Source organism: Danaus plexippus, chromosome Z (genome assembly GCF_018135715.1).
Source record: "Danaus plexippus chromosome Z, MEX_DaPlex, whole genome shotgun sequence".
Classification (NCBI taxonomy): domain Eukaryota; kingdom Metazoa; phylum Arthropoda; class Insecta; order Lepidoptera; family Nymphalidae; genus Danaus; species Danaus plexippus.
This window is the reverse complement of record NC_083559.1, coordinates 5,581,532-5,596,102: the sequence shown is the minus strand read 5'-3', so window position 1 is coordinate 5,596,102 and position 14,571 is coordinate 5,581,532. Positions and strand designations below refer to the sequence as shown.

General features: G+C 37.6%; 1 protein-coding gene across 7 annotated transcripts in view; it reads right to left on the bottom strand.

The window, feature by feature from the left end:
* Positions 1–7,158: 7,158 nt before the first annotated feature.
* LOC116777823 (insulin-like growth factor 2 mRNA-binding protein 1) overlaps positions 7,159–14,571 on the bottom strand; it is a 31,043-nt gene continuing 23,630 nt past the window's right edge. For 6 of the 7 annotated variants that reach the window (XM_032671559.2, XM_061526599.1, XM_061526603.1 and 3 more), the window contains 5 exons: positions 13,953–14,339; positions 13,631–13,874; positions 13,125–13,520; positions 12,679–12,936; positions 7,159–9,528 (listed from right to left, as the gene is read on the bottom strand). In XM_032671559.2, the coding sequence (XP_032527450.1) occupies positions 9,430–9,528; positions 12,679–12,936; positions 13,125–13,520; positions 13,631–13,874; positions 13,953–14,339 (1,384 nt within the window). In that variant the 3' untranslated portion in view covers positions 7,159–9,429. Of the gene's footprint in view, positions 9,529–9,929; positions 10,060–12,678; positions 12,937–13,124; positions 13,521–13,630; positions 13,875–13,952; positions 14,340–14,571 lie in introns of all 7 variants that reach the window. The other variant, XR_004354085.2, reaches the window with a different exon arrangement.

Below are 14,571 nucleotides of genomic sequence, written 5' to 3'. Positions count from 1 at the left end.
GTGCCCGCGACTTTGTTCGCGTAGAAAAAGTACCTTACTACAAAATTTATTCATAAACAATGTTAGAAGTCGTATTAGCAATTTCAGTGGGTATAAACAGGCTTCTTGCATTGCTCACTCGAGATAGAGCTACATATAACTGTCCATGAGAAAAACAGGGCGTACGCAGATCTACACCGATACAACTCATGGTTTGTCCCTCGGAAATTCGTACATTAATTAAATACAACATGTCATTATTAAACCCATTAAGTGTTCAAAGCAAGTAACTTTACATAAGTTTGATTCAAAGTAGTTTAAAAATATTCCCATGGGAATGAGACATTTTCCTGCGGTAAAAGGTACCCTAAATGTTGCATCAGGTGATCAGAAACCCCCATATAAAATTTATTGAAATCCGTTCAGTAGTCTTTAAATTATAATTGTTCAAAATTTATTGAACTTTAAGAGGGTTAAAAGTATAACAAAATCATCAGACATTGTATATTCATTGTTATTAATTCAATTTCATCTTATAAGAACAACCACAAGAGGAGGAGGCGAGGATCCCAGAGCTGTTATCTCTGATCTAATCTTTTGGAATGTACATTAAAAGTCTACCAGCTAATAAAGTTGTTAGGCAAAGGTATAGTTTACTGTCATATGAATAAAGAAGGCGTTGAAGTAAGTTGTCTGTCACATTGGCCCAAAACAGCATTTCGAAAAAGGGAAGATGCAAATAAATGTCGTGAAATGTGCGACGAATTCATTCTCATTAAAACAATTTGTAAATGAAACGAATATGTTTCGGATTATACTACTACTATTTTAAAAAACTCCATAATCCCGACGTTTCGCTTAGCACGGTTTTATAAATAATAATAAAATGCGCGTAGTATTATCCGAAAAATATTAGTTTTATTTAAATGAATGCTCGCGAAAGTCTTAGATCTATACGGTCTATCTATTTGGTACACCTGGTATGATAGATAAATCATACCAGGTGTACCGCAAAATCATTACCGGTTTTTCTAACAGATGTCGCTAGTCTTAACTATGCAATGTTATGAATTGAAACATAAATTTTTTTCTACTGACATGAAGCTTCAAAGCCATACATGGCTTATTTTGCGAAACTAGCACCATCTTAGATTTATCCCTCTTTGAAATTGTCTAGTTTCGTGTCTGAAAATGCTCATTTGTGGCACCCATTACTTTCCTTATTTAATAAAAAGTGAAAGTCATCGTCTTCTGGTAGAAACTTACAATGAACAAGATAAGGAACGTCCTGGTATACCGATAAATTATTGTATTACGAAAATGGTGTACATATTACGAACTGCTGAAACCTGGTGAAAAAGATAATAGTAATCGCTACCGACAACAAATGATCAACTGAACCACTCATTGATCGAAACGCGTCCAGAAGGGGTCCGAAGTCATGGTGAAGTGATTTAACAACACAGTCTCATAGAGTAAAAACGATCAAGAAATCGTTGAAAGCACTTGGATAGTACATATTGTTGCACGCCTCGTATTCTTAATTCGTTGCCCTGTCCGACTATCAACTTTTCGCATCGATGGGGCACGCGCTTGCAGAGCAGCACTACGCTAATTTCGGAGAAGTTAGAAAATAGCTCGGTTAATGGTTTTGCTCAAAGGACAAACAGTTTTTTGTTGCGGCATCCATATATTGCAATAAAAATGCGAAACATACCTATATAGGAACAATAAAAGAAATAGGTACATAGTGCATTAAACTTTAAAGTTACATTTAAATGTATAAATGTAAGAAAAAAGGGTTTTAATGTTTATTTAGTAACCAGAAAGTAGGAACCCTGCAGAAATATTTTGTAAGTCATTTACCGATTTGTTGTATGTAAACATTTTCTAGATCGTTAAAACCTGCATTTAACGTAAAAAGAGAAATAACAGAAATGTCTAAATAAAAATCCTAAGACTGTTAAACTTTATTTCTTATCAACATATTTGTGAGTTGTACTATAATACTAGTTGTTCTATAAAAAAGAACAATTAGGTTGGAAATATCTATTCTTCATATTTGTTGTTCATAAAATATTAACAATGTCAATAGATATTAAAATTCCCTCCACCTTTTTACAACTTTACACCTGTGAGACAGTTGATCAATGTTTTTATATTGGGGAATATTTTTCTTCTTAACGCGATGACAATTGAGGTTTTCTGAACAGCATGATTTGCAACAGTGATTTCCAAAGTAAGTACAATTATTGTAAGCGAGTGTCCGTGAAAATAACTTTGGTTTGATAGTGAATAACTAAAATATTTTCTTAACTTATTTTAAGAAGTTCAGCGACTGCTACTTGTAAAAACTTGCATTTTCCATATTTAGTACAACACGTCGAGACTTGCCGTTGCCAAGACGCGACGGCCGCTGCGTTGCGCCGTCCCGCCCGTTAACACTTGTTCAGACGTGCAAAGTAATATGACTAGTAGTACTATGTACCTGCAATATTGTATTAACTTGTTTGATTCTTCAACAATATAAATACGAACGTCAAAGTATACACGTTCGCAGATCAAGGCGAGGAGGAAAAAAAACCTCGCAACAGCCGATGGCTACGCAAGCCTCTGGTGCTTCGCCCTCTGCCCCAAAGGACCCTAAGGCCCCACAGGCTCCAACGGTGAACGCCTGGTTTAGGCACAAAGCCGCTACCCCGACCGCGTCTGTGACCGCGACTGCGACGAGCCAAGACATAAACAAGTTTTTCGGGGAGTTCGACTCGCCCGAATTACTTATATTCAGTACCCAATTGAAGGCGTCCGGAAACGCCCCCGTAACCAGACTCAACACATTCGTTGAACACGCGGCGCTCATCAACGCCATCTCTAACATCACAAAGTCATCTTAAATGGATATAGTGTAGGATAAAACCCCGCTCTCTGACTGTCGTTACGTTTAACGCTAACGGTCTCGTTCGTCAAATCGATCAGAGGCGTGACTTCGTAGTCAAGCGCCAGGTAGATATTCATCTCATACAAGAAACATTCCTAAAACCCAGTAAGAGGGATTCTAAAATTGCCAACTACAATATGGCAAGAAATGACATGGCATCCCCGCGGTGGGGAGGCACTGTCATTTATTTTAGAAGATCCCTCCACTGCATCCCTCTGGACCACCCGCCTCTAAATAGTCTCGAGGTTTATGTATGCCAGGTAAGTATGAAGGGCCATTAGCCCATCATACTTGCCGGAAGAGATGCGCTCAAATCAGATCATAAAGATTTATATAATTGAATAACGTTAATAAATCTTTGGGCTTTTCCAATTCCAACTTCTATGCAAATGTGGATATTTTCCGATATATTATGTAGCTATGTTAGCTAACATAATTATTAACAGGTCAGTGTCGGAACAACGAATTGTCACGTTCGCATTAGTATCAATGGTGCAGACATGGAAAATCATTTTCGTGACCACTTCTTCGTGAGCCGGGCACGAAAATTCTTCAACACGAGTTTTTATAATTTTTGAGTTATCAACTATGAATCTAAAACAAGCGTTTGCACTCACATAAAGTTTTATCCTTTATATACAACCACATACAATCTTTCCAATTTCCAATAAGAAACTGTACCGGCTCACGATGGGGAGATTTGCAATTATTCTTTACAAAACTCAAGCCAAATACTGATAATTTTTAGCCCCACCACGGCCGGTGAGACGGCTCGTAAAAAGAGTTTCCCTGCGTCATCAAAAAAAAAAAAAAAAAAAAAGGATAGTTATGAAATTTGCGTGCTCCCTGGGACTTGGTCGCCCAGGTTCTGGCGGAGGTGTACCAGTGGCGCGCACGAACACGATCCCAGGGTGTGAATCCGCCCTGGGATTCGGTGGATGGTTGGCGACGCTCCGCACGCGAGGAGTTACTCCGTCTATGGAGGTGGCAGCACTCTAAGCCAGTGGCCGGGTTGCGCACCTTGATGTTCCGGTTGGTGCAGATCCTTTCGGGGCACGGTAGCTTCGGGCGGTATCTGTGCCACCAGCGTCTCCAACTAGTCACCGAGGTTGGCGCGGACCTTTTGATGCCGGCCGTAGTTCAGGCTATGGTCGGTAGTGAGAGGGTCTGGGCGGCGGTGGTCTCTTTCTATAAGGTTGTTATCTGCTGAAGAAGACTGCCGAAAGGGGGAGGGAAGACGATCCCGCCTCGGCGCCGACGAAGGCTGGGTCGTAGGGAGAGGAGCCTGCGGGTGTCGGAGGGGAAATCCGATGCCCGATGTTCCAGGCAAGTGGAGAGCTGCATGTCTTGCTTTCTGGCAGGCAGCTCTTGGAGAAAGAAGGAGGGTGTAGGTGGGGCCCACCTCTCCTACCGAAGGCCGAGTCCCTAGAGGTTCGTGCGTAGTGAACGGATGAATAGCAGGCAGTCCCCGTTACACTAGCTTACGCACTGCGCCGAGAACGTCGAGGGGTTTTAGTGGGTGAAAATCCCAGGTGCCCCGGCAATGTTCCCCGCGGTCGGAAGTCTTTGAAAGATCTCCCCTCGTAAAAAAAAGGATAGTTATAAAATAATAATTGTGTAATAATTTATATTTGAATAAATAACAAGAAAATACACTACCTATTTATTTTTTCCACTCCTTTATAGAAATCACCCGCACCCCGTATGCGGGCTCTGACGACCAGTGAAAACGATAAACTCTTTGCGGGCCCTATGGCATGCGTTACAGAAATCTCCCGCACCCCGAATGCGGGCCTAATCGACCAATGAAAATGCGCCCTTATGTAGTGTTCTCAATATTTGTCAGAATTGATTGCTTCTTTCACAGCGAGTCACTATACATTTCAAAGAAAGTTGAATGGTGACTTTTTTGATTGAACAACTACTTTTTTAACATCCACTGATAGCAATTAAAATTTTTTTTATTGACAACTGGTTTAATTTTATTATTAAATAGTTAAATGCAATCAATTCTAACCTTTTTGTTACAGGTCACAACGCAGGTTTCAATAGATAAATCTAAATATATCCTTTTTTCGAGATCTGGAAATTAGTAGTAGCTCTGCAAGAGGTCCACTGGATTCAGCAAAAGTTTAAGTAGTCTATAAAACAAGAATTTGGGAACCAGTTACAGGCACATAATTCCATAAGGCAATTTGACAAATAGGAGACTATATTGAAAAATATTGACTTTTCTTTAAGCTTTTACCAATCTCTTGCACATAAAAACAAATGTATCTTCTGCAAACCTGTAGCGGAGTATAAAAATGATAAAATATCTAACCAGCACCAACACCAAAAACTTAGTCTCACCAACTTTTCTTAGTCTCTCATAATTTTAATATGAAAAATGGTGTCAGAACTTTATTTAAACCAAAGGTGACGAAGGTATGATAACCGGGGTATGGGGGGGGGGATAGCTGTAGAGTGAAATAAAACAATTTTAATTTCAATTTTATTACGTTAAGAAACCTAAATTTGACAATTTCATTACTGTTTAAAATAGCATTCTTATACAATATTGAATTTTGTAATCTTTTAAATTCAGTTCCCAAAAACATGCACAAAGATAATTATCATATTCATTTAGTAATATTGAGGTAGTTATTAGTTTCTGAACTTATACCAATTATAAAATGGTTCTAAAATTAACAGTATAATTGAAAGAAAATTTTGTTGGAATATGTGAATGTTCAGCATAAAGACAATGAATAAAAAATTAACCTTGTAAAATGTAAATTGGACCTTAATATGTTCAGATGAGAAGCAACAACAACAGCTCCTCAATACATGACCCTCGGGCACTGCGCTCTCTGCGCCGTATACAGTGTGCTCGACCGCGCTCTCAATTATAAAATAACCAAATAACTCAATATTTAAATCGTAATATTCCTTTTATGATTTAGAAACTATTTAAAAATACAATCCATGCACAAATATGAAATCGATAAAATTCAATCGATCACACGCCAAATACACAAATTATTGATTACACACATGAGAAATGAATATTATAATGTAATCTATAACAGTAGAACCATCAAACAAGAATGATAAAGTACAAATTATCAGCGAGAATGACATGTAGACGGCGAGGCACGGGCGACGCGGCGATGTAGTTCAGTCTCGGGCCGCGTGCCCGTAACCTGCCTCAACTTAACCCTACTTCACAACGATACAATAATCAACTAAAACTATTAATTTCTGCTTCCCAACACGTTACACGTCGCAATGATAACCACATCACGATACTCTCGCTTAAAATTGGAAGGAATAAACGACATGCCTATATATTTTATGTACACTCCTTCAGTCGCAGTCGAGCAACCGTTCACACCGAATAAAAACTGAAAGGAACGGTAGAAACGCTCATGCTTTGCCTTCGCACAGCGATTTTTAAAATACAATGGGAGTCATAGTTGTTAATCAGTTAAAATGTCTACAATTTAATAAAGTACTGACCGGAGGTTAGCTTTTAACATTACAACAGATCTGTTGTGCAGGAGACTTTGTAAGCAGTGATTTTGTAAAACTCGCTTTATTGGCCGCACAGTTACAGTAGTTTAAAAATGCTGTAACCGTGCAGCTAATAAAGTGGGACGCCATATCACGTGTAACTTGGTTATTCAACCAAACAACTATAGTATAGAAACTAACATGATATAGCATCTGTGTACAAGCATACTTAAAAGCTAAAGGTTATTTATATAAAAAACCATTAAGGTAATCAAATGACCATATTCTCACAATTTAGTGCCATCATAATTTTATTAGTTATCATGCCCCACGCATTGAGTTTCAAATCCTAAACAATTATTCAACACTTTGTTTTCTTTAAAATAGTTCTATTCGACATCATCGCGACACTGACAAGTTTAATTTAATTAACTCTAAACGTGGAATGTTAAAGTTAAATAATGTAATAATACATTTAATATCCAAATTAAGTTTCTCTATTAATGATATTAGCGTGATAAGCGGGGGCGCTCTTTTAAACAGCGTTCTGTAAGTACTATTCAAATAAGAGTTAATTTTAACCACTTAAGTTGTAGTATGACTTGTGTCAACTTAACACTGATCCATTTAAAGTAAAACATTATATTTTACAGTTATAGCTCGTCGTTCACGATTGTCATGGAATGGCAAACGTTATATTTCAGTATTCGACTACTGGCGGTTCATTTCCAATAGATAGATTATGATACATTCACAACTTTATTGTATCTTATTGTATACATTTATACATGCGAACACGTACATTCATGCATTTACTTAAAAGTACAGTAATCAGACAATAATACATATGGGGAAATACATAATCGCACTTTGAAAAAGATAATCGGACATTGTCTTAAATACTTTGAAATTGATAGTTGGCACTCGCTCTAACTTTCTCATTTCTCAGGATCAACATTTAAATTATTCATTCTTAACCTATACACATAGATTATGGCTTTTAATTACTTATCATAGATAAGGTAAGTATAGAACACCGAACAGTGGTACTAAAAACAAACTGCTTTTCTCTATCTTATCCTTAAATGTTTACATAATAAAGTATACACGTATAAAGTTGGTTGTTAGTAAGTACATCGGTAATTTTAGAGCAAACTATCCATCATATATAACATCACGAAAATTTTAAAGCTTCAGTATTTTGCGATTTAAGTTGTTTTTGTAGGAATATCGATACAAGAATCTTTTATTTAAACATCAATTTTAAAGTGCTTTTAAATATTACCCAATACATTTATTACATTTATGGACAACATGTGCTTAGAACCAGCACATCTTTCTAGCATCTGCTGTCTTTTACTCCATTCAATCTTTCTCAATTGTTTCAGATGTTACAAAGCATACATTGTTATTAACATATAGTTTCGGTTACGGTACATTCGGTGAATTGAATGCCAAGAGCGAGATAATTTTCAATAATATGTGGAAGTATCCAGACAGTGTCGGCAAGCAAATATTTCGCTCTCTGATGTAGGCGAAGGAGCAGCGTCGGGCCAATGGCTATATAATTATCTTATGCACCCGGGAGCGGACATACTATATTTTACCTAGTCTTGTCGAAATAAGGGTATAAGAATGTAAAACATTCCTGTTTTGCCAAAACTTCCATATATTATTATCACAATTATAAATATAAATATCTAAGCTTCATTAATTTTGATATTTTCTTCACTTATTCTTAATAGATCATATTTAAATATCTCACTTGGCACAATTATAACGCAAATCGTACACGCATAAAACTGTATCGGGGCGTGAAACTGAACGACTCCGCCGTTTCGCGATGCGCCAGCTCTGCCAGCGCAGGTCGCTACCGTGGAGATCGCTCACGGCCGCATCGATACAGGAAAACCGTAATAAAGCTAACAAAGACAAATTACAAAGAAAACGATCAACAAATGTCACTTACAAATTAAAACTCGTACCATTAAAGACCTTACTGACCAACGATGACTTATCTATCAAAAATATTTATATCATTCGCTGGTGAATAGCAATTGAGCGCCGCGGCGTAGTGCGTCGGCCGCGGGCGGCCCGGCGACGTCGACTAGTCTGTCAGTCTGTCGAATGGTCGGTCAGTCTCGTGTTAGTGTTCAGTCATCTGGGGGCCGGCAGCCCGCGGACGACGTCAGCCGAGCGCTAATCGGCTTACACACATCTTTCCGTCTTGTTTTTAGTATATTTCCTTACATCGAAGTTGCAAAGCTTTCCATTCATTTTTGTTGAGCCTCATCAATAAAGCGATGTCGTATTTTTTCCATTCTTAGCGGTGTTCGCAACCCACACACCCTACTGAATAATATTAACAGCGTATTGTTGTGTATTAACAGATTAATCTATTACTTCATAACAAAACAAAATATGTATTATCTCGTTTGTATAATAATGGTGCTGTATTTCTAACCTATTGCTACTAACATGTGTATATGAGAACATAATCGTTAACTATTGCCTTAGGTGAACTCTTTACAATGCTTCATAAATATAACATGGTATGAAAATTGAAAACAATAACAATTAAATATATTCCGGCTAATTCATATAACTGTCACTATCGTTAAAAAAAATAGTGTATATGAATAATATATAAAATACATAATATATATATATATATCCAATTAATTATTCATCAACATTAATCCTGGGATAAAATTCGTCAATAGTATTTAATTATTATAATTCACTACGTTACTATAATACTTCAACAACAACATAGACACGCTGCCAACAAATCGAAGCGGTCAAAGTTGCACAGCAGGTTTTGGGTCTGGGCCGGTCGCGGCGACAATAATGTACCGAACCGTATATAACTGTACCATTCGTACGACAGGGGGGCGTAGCAGGGGTGAGGTGGGGTAGGGTCGGCGAAGTGGCAGGTGGCAGGTGGCAGTTGGCGAGGTGACACGATGCGGTGGTGGCAGAGTTGTGGCGGCGGGTGGTGGTGACGAGGTGACAGCCTACTGCTGCGCGGGCGGTGGCGGTGGCGGGGCAGCGCGTCGGTGGCGACCCGGAGCCGACGCCTGCGCTACCATCGAGCGGATGCGTCGCTGCGCGGACTGTAACGAGACCAACCCCACACGTCACATTCAGTTTTTACCAAATACAATTCAGCCAGCAGAGCATTCGAAAAATAAATCCAACACACGCCAAAAATTTTGAACAGAAACGCTTTTTACTTACGCTAGATTTATATAACACACAACATAAAAAAGTCACCAGTCACACTATCCCCTCCAAATTAAACATACTTTTCCCACGATAAAATTGTCACTTAATACATACTTTGAATATCAGTGTACATGTAGTTACAAGATGACAACGTCCGGAATCAACCGAAAAATAAGGTTCACCTTAAAATTTATAATTTTATGAACTAGATATTATATTAAAAAAATATATACATTACAGCCGTTGAACATTCGCCAGATGATGGTATAAGTAGAGAGAAAAAACTCACCTATCAAATAGTTAAGATAATATGAGCCGCTATGGTGAGCGTCTAGTTGGCATATTTTCTCTGTGCACACAGAGGCTGCGAGAGTTGTACGTTGTTCGCCATAATGCACTCATCCCGCTTCGGGCGATCGCTACAACATTTAAACATTTATTATGCCGCAGTGAGTCGCCAATAACTTCATCAACCATCGCATTGCGCCAGCAGCTATTTATTTAAAAACGAAGTACTTATCTTAAACAGCAGATTCTCCGACACCCGCAACCACGATACACTGAACTTGTAACTACATGTACACAACTATTCCATGTTAATTACTAATAGAATTAGTTAATGACGAAAACCATCTACATGTATCCATCTCTTTCTCTTCTCCCTTTCACACACGGTACACAATTATCACTGAATATTTTCCTCGAATACCAAAAACATCGCTTTGCAATAAAAACAAATTGTAACAGATAAAAAAAAATAGTAACAGAAAACACAAACATTAAGAATATAAGTCATCGTGTTATTATTGAACTTAAACATTAATTCATCTACTAATAAACGAAATAAACGCACTTAATTGTTACTTTGAGACACCAATATCGGAAATAGTATTTAAAATTTATTCTTTTTCAAAAAGTGACAAATTATATAGAAGGAAAAAAGGTTTCATGCGACAAGTCAATATTTAATAATATAAGGCCCCGTCATTCATTACTAGATAGCGGTCATAAAAAACTTATATCAAGATAAAACCTTTCAATTTGCAGGAGTATGAATATCCATCTGTATTACTGTAAATGCGACGAGTCAGTCACAGACGATAAAAGGAAATGTTGTGTTTAGTCACTATATAGTATCATTTCTAATTATTTATTAGATATTGTTAATATTACTGGAATGTAAACAAGAATATTTAGATCCTTATTAAAAAAAGAAAATTTAGGTACAGTTCGTGTTAATTGCTAGTCATATCTCCTGAGGTACGTATGTGTGTTGGAAAGAATGGGGGAGGTAAACACACGTATCAATAGAATTAGAGCACGAGTGATTTAATTTTATACGCTCATGTATCTTAACGCACGCGGTAAAATATCCTGTGATGCGTTAGCCAATATCACAATTGAAAATAATATTTACAAAGTTTTAACTTAAGATTTCTATAAAATAGACAAAAATATGGAACACAAAAGATTAAATGATTTATGTAGATCATATTTCTTTGCTTTTCACAGTATCATGCCTTAACCCCACGCATATATATATTAAAATTACAGAATGTCTTCATTACACGACAATAATTTAATGAACATTGTTTTAAGTACAAAAAAAATTAAACCAATATTGGGACCAATAGTTTTCATTATAATATGATAGACGAGATGATAAATACATCGGAAATTAGTCAATACTGAGAAGGAAACAAGATTTTAAGACGCAGTAATTAATTGTATTATTATTATTGTAGTATATAGATATACTAGAACTATATGTTATATTTTTCCATGCTTTTAAATGTGTATTTACTTTTGTTCAGCAAATCAATTTACCAATACAGTTACCAACCCATTTTACGTTAATCAAAACAGGTTCTAACTTAGTTAAAGAGAGATGTATATGTCCCCTAAATAACTCCTGTCCTCCTCCCCCGTCACTCCGTTCACATACCGCAAGAGTTGAGTAGAATTAGCGTGAGGATTATAGATGTAATTAATATATTATAGTAATACTTTGTTGAAATACGCCCAACGAACAAAACGTATTTTATAGGTGTGGAAGACTTATTAGATTTTATTATTTAATTTTCTTTATTTTTAATGATACAATAACCAAAATAATATAAAAAGTAAACATTTTAAAAATGTAGTTATTTTGCACAATAAAATAAATAATCATCGTGGACCTAATATGCAATATTAAATAATGCCGGTGACATTAAAATACCAATATTTATTAACACGTTTGTTCTAGTATTTTATGGTGATTTACTATTACCTATTTTTGAAATACTTACTTTTTAATCTCAGTAATACTTATTAGTTCCCGGACGTAATTTTATGTATGTTTTATTCACCACTCGGTGAAATGAAATCATTTACGCGTATTGTGTATATTTATTATGATAATGATTTAAAAAATTAATAACGTATACTGCGAGCGATCAATAGGTTTTGTGAGAGAAGGCCCTAGGGTCTACAAAATCAATCTTTAAGCATTACTCATCATTAAAGTGGCTGCGGATTAGAGTATAAATTTTAAAACGCGTTTTGATAATAGAGCTCACGGTTCCTTGGGAAACCAACATCCCCAAAGACCATGACATCAAGGTCAATAAGTATTGCGAGCTCACTAACGAACACACTCGAAATAGGTTCGTCGTGGAACGGAAGAGGTATAACGGCTAAATCTCTCTACAACCTACTAAAAGACTTGGGCCTGTCAAGAAAGAACATCAGTTCATTCTTGGAACTTGCGCCGAAGGCAGCCCTAGTAGTTGGTTACAAATTCGGTTACGTAGAGAGGAGCTTGAACGGTGGAGGTGAGAGTTTGACGCGCGTTAGATAGGGGCCTCTTAAAACCTACACCTGATTCCACCCGCACGATGAATCCATAGAATGCTGAGAGGTTTCGTCTCGAAAGGTTTTTATTTCGGGGGTTATTAATATTACGTCCATCACATCGAACGATACTACCTGAATTGCATGCTTTTGTTAAGATTTTAATTTTCTTAATAATTAAGATTATATGTATGTCAACAAACCTGAACACTGTAGAAGTGGCCGACGATGTGTACAGTAGTCTCGTGGTCGTTACCAGCTGCGGTCGGCGGTTGCGGCTGCTCGGGAAGCTTAATAAGCGATCCGGTGACGCGCTGTAGCTCACGCACATTCTGCCCACCCTTCCCGATGATGCGGCCCACCTGCGACGATGCTACCACTATTGCCACAGTCAGTCGCACATCATCAGAGCCAGACATGAATCCCTCCTCACGCATCTTCTCGAAGATCAAATACTGCGCCTGTAATTCATAATATTTGTATATGAACATTGGGGTTTAAATATAAACTTTTCAATAAAAATCTTGATTAATATTTCATGTCAGCATATGTAATGCAGTAGACAATTAATTATTTAAAAAAAAATATTTAATTGTTTCAGTACCTAATATATTTAATGTCTTCATATTCCTTGAAAAACACATCTTACCTTCCACTGTGCTTCAGGACTTCCTACGATAGTCACTTTCCTCTCCTGTTGTGCAGCCACACTGCCTGGAGCTGCAACTGCACCAGCGCCTGGCACACCTTCAATAACCTTATCTTGCTCAAGAGGAGCAATCTTTACAGATGCATTGCTGAATCTAATTATGTTGCGTATATGTGATCCCTTTGTGCCAATTATTGCACCCACAGCATTATTCGGAATATAAAGATAGGTCGTTTCTTGCGAGTCGCCAGCACCTTGTTGCGCGCCGCCCTGGCCGGCCAGCGGCGCATATATAGGCGGTGGGAAAGGAGGCGGCGCACCACAAAATCCGCGCCCCGTCGACATCATTGCCATTGGGTGTAACCCAGGGAACATTATACTCTGCGGCGCCAGTACCTAAAATTTGAATTATGAAATTGAATTTATTGCCCCTAAAGTTTATGCGCTATTTCTTAGTTTACAAAAAATCTATATAAATCTTTCTTGAAGTAACAATTAAAAATTACCTGCAGATCGTTTTCGTAACTTTGACGCAGTTTGGCCGAAATTTGTGACTCTGCTTTAGCCATGTTCTCAATAGTACCTTTCACAGTTATGATTCGCTCCAAATTAAAACTGTTTATATCATTTATGGATGATACAGTAATCTTTGTATCGGTTTCCTGCATTATTCGCTTGATTGTGTTGCCACCCTTGCCGATTATGCGACCAATCAAGTTATTATGAGCCAATATTTTAAGGCATATTTCACTGGGGTAGAAAAAAGATTCATTAGTGTATGTACATCATCACTGATACGAGAATTTCATAGCAATTATGATAGCCTACCCCTTATTAGTGTTGTTAGCTTCCTGTTGCATAACTTCAAGTATCCTTTTGCAGGCATTCGTACAATTATCTGGATTGCCATATATGGTGATAGCTTTCTCTAGGGAGCCAACGTTATCTTTACGGTGAACGTCAACGCGGGCACGGCTCTGCTGAGTGATGAGGCGGATAGTGCTTCCCTGACGGCCTATGATAGCTCCAACCATGTCACTCTGAACAAGGAGGCGAAGAGGAAAATCAGTAGGACGCGAGCCGCCTCCGAGAGCGCCGCCACCGCCGCGACCGCCGCCTGGTCGACCACGCCGTCCACCCCTCGCCATACCATCCGCCGCCTCTACCTTTATACGCGCGCCCTCTACTTCGCATCCGTTCAGACCGTTGATGGCTCTGTTGAGATAATAGTATAAAATATTAACCAAACAGTGAAGAGAAATAAAATATATCTTTAATAACATACAATTCGATATTAAAAGTGGCATGTTTTCTTTGTAAATATATCATTTGAAGCGATTTTTTTTTAAGTAACAAATATATGTAAAGAACACATGAAGTGTTGAGACTACGACAAATATAAATAAATAAAATTGCAAATCTTAAAATCTGCGCAATGTCAAATCCT